The 21333-nt window shown below is 41.1% G+C and overlaps 1 protein-coding gene across 1 annotated transcript in view; it reads left to right on the top strand.

Moving 5' to 3' along the window:
- Window positions 1–21333, top strand: part of ntrk3a (neurotrophic tyrosine kinase, receptor, type 3a) — a 134793-nt gene that overhangs the window by 22272 nt on the left and 91188 nt on the right. The window contains exons 2-3 of the mRNA XM_078258072.1: window positions 2481–2555; window positions 5555–5626. Coding sequence (XP_078114198.1) covers window positions 2481–2555; window positions 5555–5626 — 147 coding nt within the window. The remainder of the gene's footprint in view (window positions 1–2480; window positions 2556–5554; window positions 5627–21333) is intronic.

Below are 21333 nucleotides of genomic sequence, written 5' to 3'. Positions count from 1 at the left end.
AAAGGTAATCATTAAGTGGGATTTATGCTTCTGCAGAGGCTCTACGCAGAGCTTTCTCTGTAGCCTATGTGAGTGGCCTGAGGTTTATACTTGTGCGTTGGTGTCTGCATCCAACAGGTTCTCACACCCATCTCGTAAAATATGGACGCCTGGTCAGGTGCCTCTGTCGTTCTTATTGACGCTAAAAGTCTCCTTTAGCGCTTTAAGTAAACGCGCTTGGTCAGGACTATTGCCATCCCTTTTGATGCAGTTATGTTAAAGAACAGGTCGTGGGTGGGCTTACGGTTCCGTGACACGCGGGAACTACGGGACGGTTGGGTTTAGTTAAGGGTCGTGGGTGGGCGTACGGTTCTGTGACACGCGGGAAGAACGGGTCGGAAAGAAAAAAGCCACTACAGCAAGCGTGACAAGTGGGACGCGAACCCCAGTCTCCTGGGTGAAAGTCCTGTGTTTGATCCATCCTCCACCCCAGCCAACCTCCTTATGTGGAAATTCGCCCTTACATACTACTCGCTAAATCCCAAATCTAACTGCTGCTCTAGCCGGTGCGTTACACAAACACTCTGAAAGACGCCTTTTTCGTCGCATCACACGCTGACAGCCACTGTCCAAACGTCCTTATTCGGAATGAGATCGTTCTAGCGTATCTCTTTAAGAGAATAGCAGGGCCGGCTGGGGAGTGTGTGGTAGAGAGAGTGAGAGAGTGACTTTGATTATCTTCAGAGCGAGTAGCGACTCTAGTGACATAGTGCTTTCTGACCATGGTGGGAAATCTGTAGCAGGAAAAGTTAACCCTCTCCTTGATTTTATGCTGTTGATGGAGACGGAGAAGCAGGAAATGAGTCGGGAGATGTCAGGCTAAGGTGTAGGGTCCGGTGTAGCTGCAGAGAAAAGGTTACAGCACGGTCACTCATTGGTTAGGACTTCATGACTGGGACAGAAGTCCGGAGTGTGTGTGTTAGTTTAGTAGTATTTTCCATTCTGGATATGTTTTAAAGGCAGTGTTGTCGTTTACTTTAAAGCAGTGTTTTTAAAGCATGGACAGGTTGTCAGTCATGAGAAAGTCTTTTTCTCAGCATGAGTTTGATTTGTTCCAGCCAAGGCTGCTTACTAGTTTTTGCATTTCAAGAAGCTGCAGTGTGTTCAGTCCATGCTGTAATCTATGCAAAAGAGCAACGTTGTTGCTGCTTGCAAAAAGGATTTCATTTTTTACCAAGAAAAGCTCCTTCTTTGACACAGGCCGTTCTTCAAGTTGTATTCAGAGATTAAAAGCTTCTACTGCTAGTGAGTGTGCAGAAAGCTGCCATGCAGAGAGAACTCCATGGAAATACTTTTCAGACATTGGATTTAAACTGTTATGAATATTTCTGCTGTCTAATTATATCCAAAATAATTCTGTATCTGTGAATGTGTGGGACCAGTAAGTGTTACATTTAACCCATTCTAAGTAGGAGCAGTGGGCGATGGATGAAAGAAAACCAAAACAAAGAGCAGAAAGAGTCTATAATGCTCCACAGAGCTGAGGGGAACTGATGAGCATTCTCTGTGGACACAGACACATTTGAGCCAGTGTTAGTGTAACGATAGTGAATTGTGGAGCTGTAAATAAAATGAGTGAGAGTGTGTGGCAGGTGCACCTGAATGCTTCGTTGGTCAGTTTGAGATGTCAGTGACGCTGCAGAGCGTCTCATGTGTTCCAGGATGCAGCAGGACACAGACAGAAGAGACACAGACACACAGTGACTGTCAGAGAGAGTAAATATGCAAAGGTGTTCTGGTGATGGATCCATTCCAGGAAGACAGATGGACAAACAGCTCCTCTAACTGATCTTTCCATGCATACCTCTGTGCATGCACACACGCATGCACGCACGCACGCACGCACACACACCCTCTCTCTCTCTCTCTCTGGGGTAAACAGATGTTCAGTGTGATGTGATTTGTGTGTTCTGAGTTGTCGCCGTCCTCTGCTGGATGCTCTCTCCTGTTTCTGCTCCCACAAGGCCACGCTACGCTAAACTTTCATGGCCTACAAACCACAGTAGCCAGTGAAATCAGACCATGTCTACATGAGCACTATAACACTGTGAGGAACACATGAGGGTTGGATAAAAAGTTTGCATGGTTTGTAGTTTGGCTATTGCTCACACTGCCGTACTGGTTACTCAATTCAATTCAGTTCAATTTCATTCATTTTTAATGTCAAATCACAACGTCAGCCTTTTTAAGACACTTTACAGATAGATACAGTAGATCTAGACCACACTCTATAATTTACAAAGACACAACAATGTCCCCTAATTCCCCCCCAAGAGCAAGCATTTGGTGTGACAGTCCCATACTGGAGCTTCTGCCCCTGCGACCCGATCCCGGATAAGCAGACGATGATGGATAAATGGAATAACTGGCAGATGAATCCATAATGAAAACAATCACTGGTTTCATCTCTGATAATAAGTCTTGTGTGTCCTACTCTGCAGACACATTGAGAACTGGACGGGTCTACAGACGCTGAGGGACGTGGACATGGAGCTGTACACCGGCTTACAGAGGCTGTGAGTACTACACACTGCTGGGATGTTTCTGATCCAGACTAATGTCTGGGACATGTGTGCAAAACAGATGCTTAGTAAAGATAAGATGAATAACCTTAAAATATTGTCAACAAATATGAGCATTTACTTAATGCAAAATTAAGCATAAATAAATACAAGTAGAATTACCACAGTATACACTGTGTACATAACAACCAGGTGGTCTCTAGTCCCAAACGGCGTACTATAGCATGCAATCTTTCAATATTATTCATCATTATTTTTTAAACTATATTCAACTGATTTTCTGTAATTTACTTTTACAATCACGTGAGCATTTAAGAAATTTTAACATTTTACCACCATTTCTGTTCCAGTTATGAACCACTCAGGGTGTACAGTATAAGTATACGTATATGTTTTAAAAAGTGAGGAATATGTGGGAATATAGATTATGAAAACATCTCGTGTGTGGGTGAACCATCAGTGAGCAAAGGCTTTAAAAGAGGTTTCAAGAAATATGTCTGGAGCCAAAGAAATAGTGCAATTAGCTGCCAGTTATGACAGTTATGAAGCACATATCAGTCTGTGTTATGGCACTGATATGTGCTATTTGATATGTACATGTTTGTGTTTTCAGTATTTAGCCTTGAATGCTTAGATGGTCTAGTGTAGGCACTGTCAATAACGCAAGACTAACTGAAATGCCTCAGTCATTGGTAAGCAAATGCTTCCACAGAGCTGAACATCACATATGAAATAAAATGAATGGTCCTGTTCATATGTAATCAATGGATACATTGTGGAAAATCATTTTCTTTAAGAGGTTTAATTGAATTGAATTGAAAATAGTTGTTCCTTGGCTCTTAAACTTGTATCACAGCTGGACTGAGCCCTGATTAGCTCCTCTCATTTTAAAATTACTGTCCACTTAACCTCCAATCAGCTTTCTGCAATTAAACGTGCCAATCACAGCACCGCTGTTCCCCCTTTCAAATCAGAGGAGCTGCTGTTGGCCCAGTTTTTGAGGGCCTGGGCCCTGTTTCCAGGTTCCTGTTAATGTTAGAAATAAGAGCATTTTCTAACACATTTTCCAAAGCAGCACTTAAGAGTGAGTGCTTCCTAACTTCCTGCTGAAGAGGATGCACTTCAAAGTAACTTGGTGGATTTAACTCTCATGTACATATCTTTCAAGTATTTCAATCACAAAGCGTAGCCTTGGCTGCAATCTATTTAACACAGATGGAATCAGTCAGTGTGAAAATGTAGTCTAATGTGCAGTCAAGACTTTATGCCATTATTTTTGCCATGTCAACCAGACAGATGAATATATTAAGCGCCAGGTAAAGATCCTTCACTTTGATTCTGCTGAAGTCAAGAAATAAAGTAGATCCTGTAGCCTCCACCCTTCCCCATCCCAGTGCCTCGCCGTCATCGCGTTCATGACATGATGAAAACAGGGTATTGGCGAAGATTACGGTTAAGCTTAGGTGACAAAAAGTGAGCGTTATGTACAAGGGCGTAACTTTGGGTTCAACATTAAGGGGGGGTTGAGATCTCCACCCAAGGGTGTAGTCTAATATATATATATATATATATATATATATATATATATATATATATATATATAGGTCTTAAAGTTGACCCCAAAGTCCTGCTTGTTTGATAAGTGTGAACACATCCATTCCCAAGTCCACTTGAAAATGTGGTCATTACAGGTCATATGTGTTCTCCCATACGGTTTGTATCAAGTGTAAAAACCAACTGTTCAAAAAACACGGAAGTTGACTCCAACTATCTAAGGAGGTCCTGGGACATGTATGCCCAAATAGGCTGTTTCACACTCATTTTAAGAGCCATAGCAAAACAACATGCTCTACATATCTCAACAACTTCAGTTGAATAGCATAAATCATTCATTCAGCACCATATTTGTAATGTATCAATCTGTTGTTCCAGTATTAGTAAAATTGATATTTATTTTCAGCCATTTGATAGTCATACTATTATTTAACTGTATTTAATTCCATACTAGTCTGTAAAAAATTATTGCAGCATTGTGGGTTGGTCAAATATGTATTCTTCTTATTTTACTATTAACCCTGATCTCCTGCCTCACGCTCTTCTTAAAACCATCCACCCCTCCCTCTGTCCTCACCAGCTGATTTCTGTTGAACACCCCTGCAGGAGAAGACATGTCCTTGAGCTACATCAGGCTGGAATGAGATTCAGAGCCAGTAGATTTTAAATAGATTTGATTTGATAGGGTTAAGATTTAAAGAGAGAGTGAAATCCATTCTCTCCTGGACTGAGACTCAGCCAATCGGCCACCATGGCCTTCAAGACTCACTTCCTTTAATAGCCACTGTATGGTGGCTCCAAGAAAACCTCTCGAGATACAAAGTAAAGCCAATTTATTTTCACAATAAGTGTTTTGATGTCATTTCTTCTGAAGTGTGACTTAGTAGTGGATTTTAGAGACTCTTGGGTACTATTCAGTAAAGGGGCCTGCTATAGCTCTTCTGATACACGCTCCAGCCACAGAAGACACTACGCTGTGCTAGTACAGAGCATCACTACTCAACAGCTTGTTATGTGTAATGTCTCTTCAGACCACTTCTGGTCAGTGCTATATTCAAGCTTCTTAAAAGTGCCAATACGCATGGGTTGCTGCCCAGTTCTATTTTTATTGTAAGATTTTGATATGAAATAACAATTTAAATAAAGGCTTTTTCACAAGAAGAGTGCCTTGGACATTTTTTCTCTTTTGAAATGTTGTGCTCCCTTTCCAAATAGCACCTTCATGATTTGTTTTTGAAATACCAAGCATTCCACACTTTTCTTCTTAAGTTCTTCGTTTTCTCTTTTAAAAAATCAAGTATCTGTGGCCCTTGTTTGTGATAGCAAATGTTTCTTTCTTTATTTTCTTTTGGTAATTGTTCCTGTCAGTTTCTTTTTCTCTGTCGGACAGTTATCCATCAGAGCTCTTATTCCCTCCTCTGTATGTCTCTCTCTTATAGAACTATTACGAGGAGCAACCTGCATTCGATCCAGGCTCGGGTTTTCTCCAAGAACCCCCAGCTGCGCTACATGTGAGTACACACACACACACACACACACACACACACACACACACACACACACACACACACACACACACACACACACACACACACACAGAACTTTAATCCCTTACTAATGCTGCAGATAAGTTGAGAGCATTTGCAAAAGGTAAAACTAAACTTAATCTATTGAGAGTTATTGCCAGGATGACTTTTCAGTCTGCAACCTGGAAGCCAAGTAATTGTTAACATAAAGTACAATGATAAGTCTGTAAGGTTGTAATTAGTAGCGTGAAATGGTGACTTCTGGTCACGTTTGGTTTTACTGTAAGTCATGTAGTTAGGTCACATACAAAGCACCAATCCAAGACTTAAAGGTGGAGTCTACAATTCTAATTCAATACACTTCTTTTTAAAAGTTACGTTATGATCTCCTCCCGGTGTACTAGCTGTCTGTTCTGTGTGTGGCCCTGGCTCTGTAAACAGAGAATGGGAGCTGAATGGGATGGTGAATCTGGTGCATGCTAACGCGAGGTAGGGTTTTTGTTTGGGTGATGAGTTCAAATATCAACAATCTTTCTCCAGAATGGTGGACTCCAGCTTTAAAGATACCTTAATGGGATGTACCAGTGACCTATTATTGCACTTAACGCAGCAGAGGCGGAGATATTCTGACTTCTAATCCCTAATATGGTTCAAACTATAAAAACACCCGATCCTACATTTACCATAATGCAGCTCAGTCATGTCTCAATAACCCTGTGACATCATCATATTATCATCATATATTTAGTCAGACTTGACGACGCTCTCCCAGAGCCACAGAGGACATGATACAACTGTTTCCACAGGCTGAGTACTGCTCCTCACAACTAGTAAAATAATGATGACATGTACAGTTGAGTTTCCCTTCGAGAGGACTTGTGACGTGAGACAGAAGTCAACTTGCAGGTTTATATTAGGGCCCATACGGTAATAAGGCTCTGTGGGATGTCAGAAAGCTTGTACCTCTATCAGCCATTTTTGGAGTCCGGGAACTTAGTACGAATTATCACTGTTGAGATTGTTGTGAGCAGTAAGGGACGCATATAGTGGTGCTATAGAGAAGTGGTGGGAGAACATCAATTCACCATCTGCCTCTCGAGGTTACCTTATCTTATCGTGCAGGGAACAATACTGTCAGCAGATGTGCTCAGTGTTCTTTCAGTATTTGAAAGGGCCCATCAAACACTGGTGAGAGATTATTTTTAGGGAGCATAACAGTTAAAGTTGTTCCCAAAAGTGTGTCAAATGCATCCAAAGTGTGTGAATGTAGCATAGGCTTTAAAGACATCTATTCTTTCTTTCTGTGTTCTGATTGGCTCTGCTGTCTTGGAAACTGACCACCTGAGCCAGGACTGCCTCCATGTTAACAGGCAGCAGCACTACATTCAAATGGAAAATGAAACATTATGTTAGCCTACATGAGTCTATACTTCAGGTTCAGCAACACACATGGCCTATTATTTCTACTAATGTGTGAATTTAAATTCCAAGCCACAGTGCTGCACTGGGTTGAGCTGTGGAAAGCTTTCTGTAAGCTCACATTGTACTGTTCCAGTAGAAACAATGTGCCACTGCTGCCGTAGAATGGGACACTTTGAAGTGCTACTACTGTATGTGCTTGGAATGCCATTTCCTTTGTGTTTCTATGCTGCAGAGATTTATGTTCCCCTCCACTCACCTGTAGGCTGCTGCAGGCAGAGGGAGCATTTGTCAGGGCTGCCCTTGTGTATAAGTACTGTAAGTAAGCTGTGTTCAAGGTGAGGTGGCCCATAAACCAGGACTTAATGTCCTGTTTCAGTGAAGGAGCTTTAGTGGAGCACTGCAGACAGCAGGGACCAACACAATAAGGACTCAAATACCACAGTCATGTGCGAGTGTGTCGTTGGACAACGTCCACAGTCGTCCACTGTAATGTCTTATGGAATTATGATGCAATGATCTTTTTAGATTTGTTAGAAGTTACAGGAGAGGCTTTCATACAGATTGTGCCACACTTTTTGCCAACCCAAGATTGAACCAAACCAAGCTGCTGTTCAGGGCCCAACACAACCGGTGCTATTTAGCAGTGGACAAACGTATTTCTTGCAGGTTATTGGATGGGATTGGTTTGATCCAGGGTTGTCTCAGTTGTCTCTGAAAGTCACTGATATTCCCCTAAGCAAAAAGTAAAGTTAGATAATGATTAAAGTTGGTTTTACTGTGTCACTCATGGTTTCACTTTGTCTGTGTTTGGAGTAGTAGCCCTATCCGAGAATAGCATGCTGAAGACCTTATCTAGGACATAAGAGGACATTTGCATGATCTTCACTGGGCAATTGGCAGGTCACAGAAGTTATTTCCAATAGCTGACAGCATATTGAAATGGACCCAGAACAAGAATACCAACCTGAACAAATATAGTCTTTTCACACACAATGCCTGGAGTAAAGTATGTAAAAGAGAAAGGAAACAGTCAGGTTATTTCAAAATGTTTCATTATAATGAGACATAGATGTAGTTTGAGAGGTGAGGTCATATGTAGTGCTGTTGTATTGGAGAATATTGAATCCAAAAACGGTGGACAAAACGTCAGCTGTCAATACAAATCAGTCATCTACAATACTACAGGTCAGACTCGAAGGTGCGGGGTCAAAGACGTAAGCCTCTCAAAAACATCCACGGTAACGTTTTCAGCCAAATGAATGGGCCTCAGTTGTAATCACGACCATATATGAGGCGGTATAACCTCCTAGTTGGCTCAGTAAACCATTACCATCCAATAGTAAGCTGGATCACAAGACAAGAGTTTGTGTCACATTTCAAACCAGCTTTCAATGTTGACATTTTTAAAGTTAACTTTCTTATGTAATATTAATTATGTCACGTTCTTAACTAACCCCATGTACGTTAGTAGTTTAACCCAAACCACGATCTTCTACCCAACCAAGCAACTTTAATTTAGTTTGAATTCACAAGTGGACTCCCACAACATTAAAAAGTGACGCCAAGGGGTCCAGACCAAGCTAATGGTGATCGGCCATCTGAAACTATAGCAGGTGTAGCATGCCCCCCCATTCAGACCCATATCTGAGGCTGATAACCCCTAACACCCATTCAATGAAGTGAGAGCATTCAAAACTGGTGTTTAAAAACTCATTTATTGGAGAACATATTGATATAACAATATATTGATTGCTTTGGATGGTACATGTGTACTTAATGGACTGGTGTGTATGCATCAGCTGCAGTATTCAAGCTAACAGGTGACATCCATGACATTTAATTTACACACACCATCCAAATCTCATTACTTAAAACTCAATTCCGGCATTTGTAAAACACAACTGCATTTAACAGCCCTTTTTAACTTGAAAATGCTTTTTTCACATTTTCAAAAATGCATTTAACCCAGACACATACTCGCATTCTGACTGTCAAGGGTTGAATCTGCCATGCATACAGTGCAGTACAGACTACTTCACTGCAGCTTTTAAATGTACAGCGATTGATTAAAACAGCAGGAAACATGGTGAGGAAAATGATATGTAGCCACACAGTTCCACAATGCGCTGCTTTACCAATGCTGTGGTTACTGTCATTATAAAGTCTGCACACAGTCCTAATGGGAAGTACCTTGGGATCATGGTTTAGCGTGGTTATATGCTTGTGCATCACTAATCTTAACTAAACTTGGGCCATAATCAATAGATAGTATAAAAAATTCACTGTCAATATTAAAAAAAGCAACATTTTAAAAAGCTATAAAGCTGCTATTAAAAGATTTTGACTCATTAATCTTTAAAGAATGTGGAGTGGTAGAAACATCAAAGTACATCAAGACAATGATTTGTTACTTTTCATTAGTACTGCTGTCATACATGCAGCCTGTAGACAAACAGACTTCATTAATCATTTAACACCCTCTAACAGCTAATAACCTGCACTACAATGTTCGTGCTATATAATATGCATGGCTCCCATAACGAGATGATTGTAATAAAGCTCTGTATGACTGCGTCCAATGCAATATTAATGCCATTAAAATGACTGAACACACAGTGAAGCAAATCGTTTGAATTCCTTTATTAAAGAGTAACGTCACCCTCAAAGTCTGCTGGAACAGCTCAGCTCAACCAAACCTTTGCATACAAGCTGACGCAGAAAGAAACGTTTTTACTAACATGTATCACATCTATTCAAATCATAGGCCAACAAGAGTCCATGCATGTGTGCAAGAATAGTGTAATAATGAGTTTCTCTTAAAGCTTTGCATGTAAAGCGCTTCTCTTCACTTAATAGAAACAATGTTTGGAAAACAAGTAACATTTTAAAGGAGTATTAAAGCAGCATGCAGTAAATGCACTCTGTAAGTACTTTTACATCCTCGTCAAGGTGAATGTAAAATGTTACATTTACTGTAGAGAGCACACTGCTGATGTTAGAAAATCATTGGCGTTAATTTGCTCTACATCTTGAAATCTTGTATCTTCTGGCATAGTGACTCTCTCCAAGGAGGAAACAGTGGCCAATCAGTGCTTCGGCCGGCTCTACATCTTAGTGCTGCTGAGACTTCCTGAACAGCAGGAAGTGGGCAGATGGTGTTTGTTTCTCTCTGTGTGTATGGGTATGTGGATCTGTGTATGTTTTTGTGTTTCTGTATGTTGCTAGGAAACGTGGTCGTTCTCAGTCTTCTACTCTCTTCAACAAACAGGCCCCTGATTATTGAATTTAATTAAAATCATGCCCAGGGTATTAATGATGGAAAAAAATTGAAAAGATTTTGACCACTTCACTTTCTCCACATGTTGATTTAATGAATCAACTCGACTGGAAACAGATTAGATTGATAGGGGTATGAGTTTGAGCGAATGTGTTTAATATTCTCAGACAGTCAAATGGCTGATACACAGCACTGATGTTGTCGAACCTTGAGTTATTACTGGGCTGCTGTATTAGACTGCTTTAGTTGAAGCTACTGGTGGACACAGTTGAAACCAAAAGTGTTTCCATGTAAACTTTCTGAGTAAAGTTTCTCAAAGTTACAATTGTTTTCAGAGAGAGAACTCTCAAACACAATTAGTTTTTCAGTTTGATTGACAAGTAGAACAACCACAGACTGCACTGTGTCATGTGCAAACAGACACAGACAGAATGACTGACAGTTTTAATTACCATTGCACCTGCCATTTCACAGCCCAGTCAGTTGTTCTTGAAATAGCACATGCTAATTGTGTGTGTGTGTGTGTGTGTGTGTGTGTGTGTGTGTGTGTGGTATTATCCTCTTGAGTTTCATCTGTGACAGTCATTACAGATAATAAGCATAGACAGTCCTATAATGTACAGTATGCAGTAACGAGGAGGGATAATGATGATGATCGTGACGATAATGATGGTGGTATCCGTACATTTTTTAGTCACACATGCGATTTGTTAAAGTGTGGTAGTAAACTCCCAGTAGGCTTGAGAAGAGATGGTAAAACATTTGTAGTTTCCTCCTTAAACTCAGAATGCCCTGCCAAAATATGCAGTCATGTCAGGGCACGTAGTACATTTTGGGTCTTTTCTTAGCCTGACATCTATTAGCAGAACAATGGTAAACATGATCCAATCTGGTTTCCACATTGGCATAACATGACAGAATGATCTATTAGTATGTGTCACAAAAACTGGGTCAGCAGTGTTTCCAAATGTCTCTGTTTTAGGGGTTCAGAAACGGCAGTATAGGGTGGACGCGATGTGTAGACGTAGTAAAAGATATTCTAAAAGTAGTAGTGTGGATATAGCATGAGTATCTGGTGTCATAACAGTTATGATAAATATGAAATGTGTGAGAACTAAGAAAACACACCTGTATAAATAAAGAAAAGAATAGTGGTTCAAGCATTGTGCATCAGTTATATATGAACACTACAAAAATGAGTTATTTGCTGCACGAAAAAAGAGATTGCACTACTTTTTAGATGTATGTGAAATGTTCTAGTTTGTTGTTGTATGTTCTCTTCAGAGTAATTAAAAAAAAAAAAAGTTTGTTTAGCAAATTGGCAATGGTAGATGGGGCAGACATCTGCAGGGGGTGGGGCAGGAAGCAGAAGAGTTCAGAGTTCATCAGTGGTGAATCACTGGAATTAACGATGCCTCTGTGTTTTAGTAATTCTCTGTGTCAGATACAGGGAAAGGCTTCCAATATGGCCAAAAGAGCAACAGCATGAAGTCAGATGGAAGCTGTAATATACAGTATAAGGCAGTGCAGTTTGAGCTCAGTGCTCCTCAGGAAGCACTGAAGGGTAATCAGAAAAAAAACAGAGATAGAAATGGAAATATAAATATAAATGAAATGTGTCTTTCTGGCTCTCTCTTCTCTTTCCTGCTGTCCTGAGAGGAATACTGATGAGGACCATGATCTCAGCAGCTATGAATAATAAACATTGTTACATCACCAGCTGACAGGAGAGGAGGGACACAGATGGAGCTCCAATCAAAGGAGAATGTGTGACCACAGCAGAGAGACGAACACAGACACAGGTCCACTACAGGAGGACTCCTTGTCATCACAAACATAGTCTCGCATTGTCAGCTCTATCTCTACGGCACTGAGAAAGGTCTGACATCAGGAGCATACACTCCTGGATAGAGGAAAAAAATGATCTGGGGTGTTTACATTTTGTAAAAAACAATCACAATCGTCTTGGGCGGCGCTAAGCTCCGGACGCAGCGACAGACGCAGCGACAGTGGCTCTTCAAATTGGTCTCTGGAAGGAACTTGTTTTGGTGGATCATTTGCACACTGCATATAGAAAAAGCCACATACAATATTAAATGAAGTTATATGGTGACACAATACAGTAACGTGAGCTATAAATAAATTAGCTGGATACATTGCTCTTAAGAGTGTATCGCTGTGTGTATTTTGTCCACATCCCACCAATCACTCCCAAACGGCCCTGCTAGAGAGTAAATTCCCTTAACATATTCTTTGTAAATCTTTACAATCATTCTCCGAAAGAACCAAGTACGTCTGCCTTGTTGCACGATCCAAATTTTCTTTAAAACTTCACATTTTCAGCATGTAGCTTGCTAGCTAATAGTTTGTTTTTGTTTCCTGAAAACATTTTCAGCGTGTAACGGTGTTCAGAGGTTGTGTTTAATGTGGCTCGATGCGACCGGAGATTAAAGTAAACACAGATGTGGAATGTGAGGGATATCCGGAGGAACTTCCGACAGAACTATCCTGAACCGTTGTCGATCCAGACTATCACCAACACTGCTACGACTAAACCAACTACTTGGTTTTAGCTCAATATTCAGCAAAGTTCACCCTCAATAACTTTTCATCACTTTCCCCCAGATGTGTTGTGCAGTGCAGGATAAAGCTGTGATTTTGAACATCTCCCTTGAGAAATTCTAAGAAACACACCTGTATATATAAAGAAAAGAGTAGTGGTTCAAGCATTGTGCCAGGTGGTACACCATCAATCATGAAAATATTACCAGTTCAGGACTGTCCTTGCTAGGGATGCAAATTCTAAGCAATGTCTTTAATTGATAAATAAGTTAACACCTGGCTACATAAATTATAGCCCAAATAAGACAAAATAATTACTTTATTTAAAAATACATAGCTGCGATCTGCAGACCTGATTGACACGATAGACTGATGTGTTGTTCACTGTAGCTAATGTTAGCTCAGCTGGGTGAATGTCCAGGGGATGAAGATCTGTCTCTGTTACTCCTGCGTCAGGCCGCTCTTCTTCCAGCGAGCTGCGTAAAAGTTTATGGCCCCACTAACGCATGTTGTTACCATGACAAGATAAGATAAGATAAGATAAGAAATACTTTATTGACAATTAACAACAATCAGTATTTAGTAGTATGAGTTTTTAGCATTGACTTGGTAACTAAGTATCGGTTCTCGTAACACCCATGGTTTGAGTGCATTGGCAGTATTGATGGGGCACAGACGTATGCCTAAACCATGTTGAACTTTTCATACTGCTACTAATACTTCTACATCTGCTACTAACACGTCTCAGCAGTATTAGTCATCTGTTACAGTTATCACTTGTAATATCTGCGACTCCTGCAGCTGCTCTTTCTGATTGAAATGATTTCATGTTCAATAATGTGTTTATTGAATGATAAAATATTCACACATCATTAATGCTATTCCCATTGAGCAGTGAGTCTATGGAAAAAAAGAGAGCAAACCTCTGATGACATAATTATGCTAATATATAATAATATGGAGAAATTATGTTTAAGTTGGAGTTGTAGTTCAGTACATCAATACCAGCATGTTTAATATTGGGATCCTGTTTTTTAATTCATGTTACAGCTTAAGAGCAATTCACAACCGCCCACGGTGCACAGACACCATCACTTGAAATGCCAGAGGTCAAATTTATGCACAATACAACAGGCTGTATTGCAGATAAACATCAAGGCTGCCAGTTTCTTCAAATCTCAGATTTTGACATGGACGTCTCTCTCTCTTTCTCTCTCTCACTCTCTCTCTCTCTCTCTCTCTCTCTCTCTCTCTCTTAGTGCGATTTTCCCATTCATGCCCGTCCTCTCTGAGTACTTTCAAGCTTGATAGAACAAACAGGCCTCTGTAACACACTCACACAACTGACATCAATAGTGCAGAGCAGAATACGGAATTATAGATCTGCCTCATTCAAACTGCTGACAAACCAGACACCGTCTGTACATACCTATACAAATAGAAATAAAACACTTTGACTTAATAGATAATCAAAAGACCAACAGCACAAATGACAATCACTGTAACAACAAGTGTTACAGCTACATCAAATTATATCTGATTAGTGACTATGTTTACATGGACATATTATTCGGCTTTGCGCTTATTCTCAAAAAGACAATTTATTAAAAAAAAAAGGCTCAAGCCCAGCCCAAATGGACTCAGCTTGCAGACCTCTAGCATACCTATTCACCACAGGAGGTGGCAATAAATAGTCAAAGTACTCAGTACTCAGTTGAAGAGTACTCCGGTGACTGTCTCATTTCAGGCATTGCAACTTTCACACTGACATTCATTGGTAATATTGACAGTTTATCATTACTCCAAAAGTATGGAAACAGCCTCTCATTGAAAGTGTGTGTGGAGGAGTGAATGGGTCTGTTAGTATCAAAATCATACAACGACAGAGCTCCTCTCTTCCAGTTTAGCTAACAGTGAGCAGTATGTACTGTCTTCAACCTTGACATCCCAGCTGTGATACCCTGAGTTAAAAAAGCCCTCAGAACCCAGGACAGTCCAGTATCCAGCCCTCTCTGGATTTTCAGGAAGCATCTGTCTCTCTCCCCCTCTCACACTGCTCAGATCTTCAGACAGGATGAGTTTTGAATCAGCAATGTTTGGGTCCAGAATCAGAGGACTGTAGAAGACCATGTTCTTCATCTTTTTCCAGATGTTGAAGCTCAAGTTGCCCAGGTGTTTGGCCTCATCTGTCAGAGCTCCTGAGAGCAGCTGTGAATCATCCAGCAGGGGGCGCTGCCGGACTCTTTCCACTGCAGCCTTGTAGTTGATCAGGAATGAGACGTCTTCAGCTCTCAGCTCGTCCTCTGTGGCTCTGACTGTGTCTGAAAGAGCTGCTATTTCTCTGTTCAAAGCCTCCATCTTCTCCTTCGTCCTCTGACTCTTCTGCTCCTCTTTCTCCCTCAGTGCAGCCATCCTGGCCTCCACTTCCTCTTCTAGAGACTGGTGAAGCTTCTAAAACTGATGTTTAATCTGCGTCTCTGTGGGTCGGGCCTGGACCTTCATGTGTTCTGCTGTTTGATCAAAAACCTTTAACTTCTCATTTAAAGGTGCTGTAGGTAGGATTGTGAAGATCCAGGACTTAGCCAAAAAAGTTGAACATCGACAACTTCTCAGTCCCTCCCCCCTTTCTGCTAAAGCCCAAACAGTCTCCTAAGCCCCTCCCCCCACAAGGGAGAATGAAGGCGTGTGCATGAACAGTGATTGACACGCAGTTAGACACCCCCCCCCTGGCCATGATAGGAGCATCTAAACAGGGAGGCGTGGATTTTTGCAAATCGCACTACACGCTGTAGGTGGTGCCATCGTCAATGTAGTTCTACTGGAACATAGGGTCAGTTTCAGCAAATATGACAGAAAGTTAGTTTTATAAGTCATTCCTACTGCATCTTTAAGGGCTCCAGAATTTCCTGAAGTTCCTTCTTGTGTTGTCATGCAGCTTCATCGATGGGTCTGAATCTGTGGTTGGAGTGTGTTTCTGAATCTCTGCAGACAACACAAACTGGCTGCTGATGGTCCAGACAGAAGAGTTTGAGTTTCTCAGAGTGCAGACTCCAGAGAGCCTCTGAAGCTCTCTGATCTCTCTCCAGTAAGAAGGCCTCACACAGGTTCTTCAACACCACGTTTGACGGAGTTTTTTCCTTCGAAGTTACTGTCTTACAAGCTGGACACTCCTGTGTTGGTTTCTCCGTCCACCAGCTCTGCAGACAGTCTTTACAGAAGCTGTGGCTACAGACAGGACAGCAGATATCCTCCTCTGATCTGAAGGCCATTTAGTCTCTGAGTGAAGCTGAAAACACATTGTGGTGTTGTAGTTTTTCACTTTTCTCTCCGGTAGCTGAACTGCTTCAGAGGAAGTTGTTAGTTTGGTTTGGATGTTGGAAGTGTTCTTACAGAAGCAGAAAAGGCTAATGTGCTGTACATGAATATTTTAAACTGCCTGTTGAAAGATCCTGCTGTTGGATTATCAACTAACAGACATGTCATATGCCGTCTGCACTGCATTTAACCCTAACCCTGCAGCTATGCTATCCACTCCAATGTGTCAGCTGCATTTATGACTTTCACAGACACTGTGAAGATGGTCAAAGATGTCCTGGAGGAGATGTAACCGAGACACCCTGATCATATGTCAAAAACAAATAGCTCCCAGTCCCAACACATTCACTAAGAACACCCAGAGCTGGGAACATTCAGGATACTTCTTCTGTTTAGTAATGAGCGTTAGCTAACATTCACTATAATAAATAGCATGCCTGCAGTAGGTAACATATGCTTTGTTCCATTTACCTCGGAAGTCGGAAGTCGGAGCTGGGAACGACGTCACACCCGAGTTGATTGCGTTCCAGTACAACAAGATGGAATATTAGCTCCAGCCAGGTTAGCCATTGCAAGCAATACCAGTTGATAACAATGCATTAGGCTGTATTCTGTGCATACAAACAACGTAACAACATGTCAACTAAGCTAAGTCAAGCTAGAAGATGGACAGTACTGTCTATATGACTGGTTTAATGAGACACAAACAAGACAGAAGTATTAATAAACTGTATATCAGTACGGCTTTCACTGAGCAGGAGCAGCCATGTTGGATTCTGAGGTCGGCTTTGCTCGGGGCACTGTGAAGTTGTCCGACTTTCAAGCCCAACAGTTGTCTAAAAGTGGTGCAACATAGCTATAGGAACTACAGGGACTTGGTGCTGAGCATCACTCAACTGTTGTTCAAATGGAGCATAATGCTTAAATCCTAAATTCTAGAGAATAAAGTTCTACAGTTATGTTGGTATGTTGGAATCTTGACACAAGTTCTGCAGCTAAATGTATCTGAGAGTAAATCAATATAACCTGTGTGTGTGTGTGTGTGTGTGTGTGCACGTTTTCAAAGCTTATGCAGTCTCCACAGAAGCACAGAGCCTATTAAATTATTTCTATGTGTGAATAAACGTGTTTGGGGAATTGTACAGAATCCTTTTGAAAACAAAAAGTTCATTTTAATGCATTCTACTTTTTTACTCGTTCTATCAATCAAGGTTTTTATGAAGTGTGTGTGTGTGTGTGTGTGTGTGTGTGTGTGTGTGTGTGTTGTGTGTGTGTTGTATGTGTGTTGTATGTGGGTTCTGTTAGGCAGCAGTGGTAGGAACCCCCTGTGGAGACTCAGATTCAGAAAGAAGTGCAGCAGACAGAAACTGTATCAATTATTTATTCAGTAATGTTTTTATAGCAGTCATTTCTCCTCTACTGTATATCTACAGTATTGACATGCACAGTACTATGTACTGTATGTACTGTGTGTACTGCGGGTACTGTATGCAGAAACAGCACATGCATGCACATACTTATGATTTATATTGAAGACATGCCCATATTGTAGCAGTTTATCTTTTGATCCGGTGCCGTTCATATACTGTGCATATATATATATATATATATATATATATATATATATAAAATAATCACACATTAACAATAATCTTCAATCAAGCAACAACACAGAGTTATCTCGCAAACAAGTTAAACCTAATGATACACTAGATATAGACATTAAAACCCACAACTCAGAACTCAACAAGAAAATAGAGACCAAACAATACTACAATAAAAAAATAATTACTTAGGACTCAGACTCTTCCCCACTCATACTACTGTTACACTGTTCTCCACTCGTACTACTGTTACAATATGTTTTAGCACTGTCATAGAACTACAGAACTACAGAGTCTATGTTTAAAGTATTAGAAATTAACCCAATGATGCCATTAGGTTATATCGAATTCAGCTTGAGACCGAAAACTCTTCTGAGTTTATGGATGGAGTTTGAAAGATGTGGTCATTTACTAGCCTGGTCCTACCAGATTCTCGTCCATTTCATTTGTACAGAGAGTCTGGCCTCTCTCCATTGACAAGTGTTAACTTCCTTGAAGGTACTCTGTTGAAGTTTAAAACTATTGGATCTGCCCAGAGCCACTCTGGATCTGCCATAACCAATCGCTAACGTTTGGTCGTGACGTATGTCATGCGCATGTGCAACAAGAGGGGAGACCGACAACTATCGGCTTATATTTAGCATTAGCATCGCTAGCGTTAGACTTAGCCAACTCCTTCACCACTAACGGAGCGAGCTGGAAAATCAAACTTTTCCCGAACCCCGTGGGGAGGAGGGCCACAACATCATGGCCCCCAACACAACTCAGCAAAGATTGTTCTTGCTCGGGCTTTAACTTCTGGATATTCGGCAGCATTGCTGCCACAACGGACCGAATGGCTTCGCTCGCATCTCTCTAGTGCACGTCCTCAACGTCATCGTTCTCAGCCACTCCCTCTGTTCACTGATTGGACCTACAAATATTAGACCGGAGAAAACTCAAGAATATACCGCAAACCCAGACGGAGTACTGAAGGGAAATGAAAATTGAGCGGAAGTAAGTAGGAGGGCGGAGCCAGGCTAGCCATTTACCAGGCCTGGAGGATAGGAGCCAGTATTTCTGAAAGTTGACCCGTACAAGTCAGGACATCTCAGCCTCGTCCTCTTACTTTATAAAATCTGTCTCTTGTGAAAGTTTCCCTTCAATGCAGCACTACAACATCAATACACACACACACACACACACACACACACACACACACACATGCACAACCTTATACTGGAGAATGCTTGAAGGTAAATTGTGGCTTTATATTATACACACTATTATTAGTATTATTGTTATTATTAGTATTTTTATTCCATAATATGTGTGTGTGACCGAGATAGAGACACATACTGTAGGGTTCTAACACACATTTACATGCACAAAGCATGCACACACTCACACACCGACACTGTACAAGTACACACACCACTGTAATCAAGATTAACACACACACACACACACACACACACACACACACACACACACACACACACACACACACACACACACACACACACACACACACACACAAAGCCCCTGACCTTCTCATGGTCATGACTAATTTCCCTCATTGCTCATTCTAAATTGTTATATCACACATACACACACACACACACACACACACACACACACACACACACACACACACACAGTGTGTTTTAAATATGAGGCTGTCCTTTTCTGCCTTACTGTAGTCAGTCGACCTTTTCAGAGGACTCCTCCTGCATGTAGAGCCCTGAGAGTGTGTGTGTGTGTGTGTGTCTGTCTGTGTGTATATTTAAAGCAGAAAAGCTCTTCTCCTGGCACAGTACCAGCATCACTCTGCATCTGACTGCACTGTGGCTCTCAGTCTCCACATTATAGGGATGCTCCCAAACCGAAGCCACATTACGTTAACATTAATGATATTGATTCATGCTCAAATCTATGTATCTGAAAAAGCAAAACCTTCACTTTTGGCAGTAACTAAAGCAAAAATACCTCCAATCCCAAATCATATAATGTCCCTCAACGCTGCGTGTGTGTGTGTGAGTTACAAAGCATGTTTATTCCCGTGTGAAGGCGTCGCAAGTAACAAGCATGTGATCTTGATTTATGAGCATGAATTCAAACCTCTGGGACCAAACTACTCCAAACACAAGTTGATGATTCATTCTTCACAGCTGATATCTAAACATGTTTGCTCTCAGGCCTCAGGGAGAGAGACGTGTGTGTGTGTGTGTGTGTGTGTGTGTGTGTGTGTGTGTGTGTGTGTGTGTTTGCTCTGAATGCAGACACTTAACATTGGCACTTAGAATTTGCATGGTAACATGGAGTAACTGTAACTCATCGTCATCTCAATGTTTCTCTGAATAAACCTGCATAATGTATATACACGCAAAACACCTGCCTAGATATACTGAGTGCTGATGGGATGTCAGTCTCTGACCCTTCCTCATTAAAATGAGCTCATAGCACCAAGGAGCCCAAGGGCCCTCCGAACCGCTCTACCCCCTCGTTGGGCCTGTGAGGGTTCACGTTTTATCTCTTTGCAGATTGTGCAGCAGCATTAAGCAGATTGCACCCATGTTGTGGTAGGTCAGTTTTTACAATAGAATGGAACCATGTGCAAAATGGAGTATAAACACACAGATGTTGGTGGTGGCTGGTTTGAGAGAAAAAACTGTTCATTAATTTTGAAAGACAAGGTCACTGCCTGCATGGAAGTACTACTACAGTAGAGTGAGTATAAGGTAGCACAAAATGGAGATACCCACACACAGTATTTCAAAGTTGTGCTTTTATATTGCACAGCCACTCTGTGTGTGTGTGTGTGTGTGTGTGTGTGTGTGTGTGTGTGTGTATGTGTGTTGACCAGGTTTGAAGGTGACTTTGCAGAGAAAGTCTCTCCTGTTGTTCTCCCGCGAGTCTCTTTCTCATTCTCACCATCAGTCTCACCTCCTTCTCCTCATTTGTCTTCTTCTACTCCCTCTGTTTTTTTGTCTTTCACTTGCTATTTTTCTATTTCTGTCCCTGCCTGTCTTCCTCCAGCTCCACTCTCTCACCTCTCAGCCGAACAATCAGTATCAACTGCTCTCATTGTGTCACCAAACAAAGGGAGAAGATATTGAAATGTGTGTCAGTGATTGAGCATGTTTTCATGACTGGAATAGAGGTTGTGTGGTAACTCTTTACAACAATTCTAATGAGAAAATGATCTATTGAATCACGTTTACGGTATATCTTTTGACAGTCAGTTATTGTTATCTATCACCACCTGAAAACCTAAAATAACCTAACCTAACCTAAAATCAGAAGTCAATCATCTAATTTACTCAACATTTCATCAACCAAGCTGTTTTTTCACAAATGAATGATCTAATGACGTCGTGTTAGAGGCAGAATGAGGAGGAATTGTAAACATATGATTTAAAGTGGGCCCGGCTCAACGACACCATATTCAACTAATGCCCAGACAGGAGAATCTAGTGGAGATTCCCAATCTTCCGACTCAGACAACACCGATTACAGATATATAAATATAT

Source organism: Sander vitreus, chromosome 8 (genome assembly GCF_031162955.1).
Source record: "Sander vitreus isolate 19-12246 chromosome 8, sanVit1, whole genome shotgun sequence".
Taxonomy (NCBI): Eukaryota; Metazoa; Chordata; class Actinopteri; order Perciformes; family Percidae; genus Sander; species Sander vitreus.
This window is presented reverse-complemented; position numbering and strand designations above follow the sequence as displayed.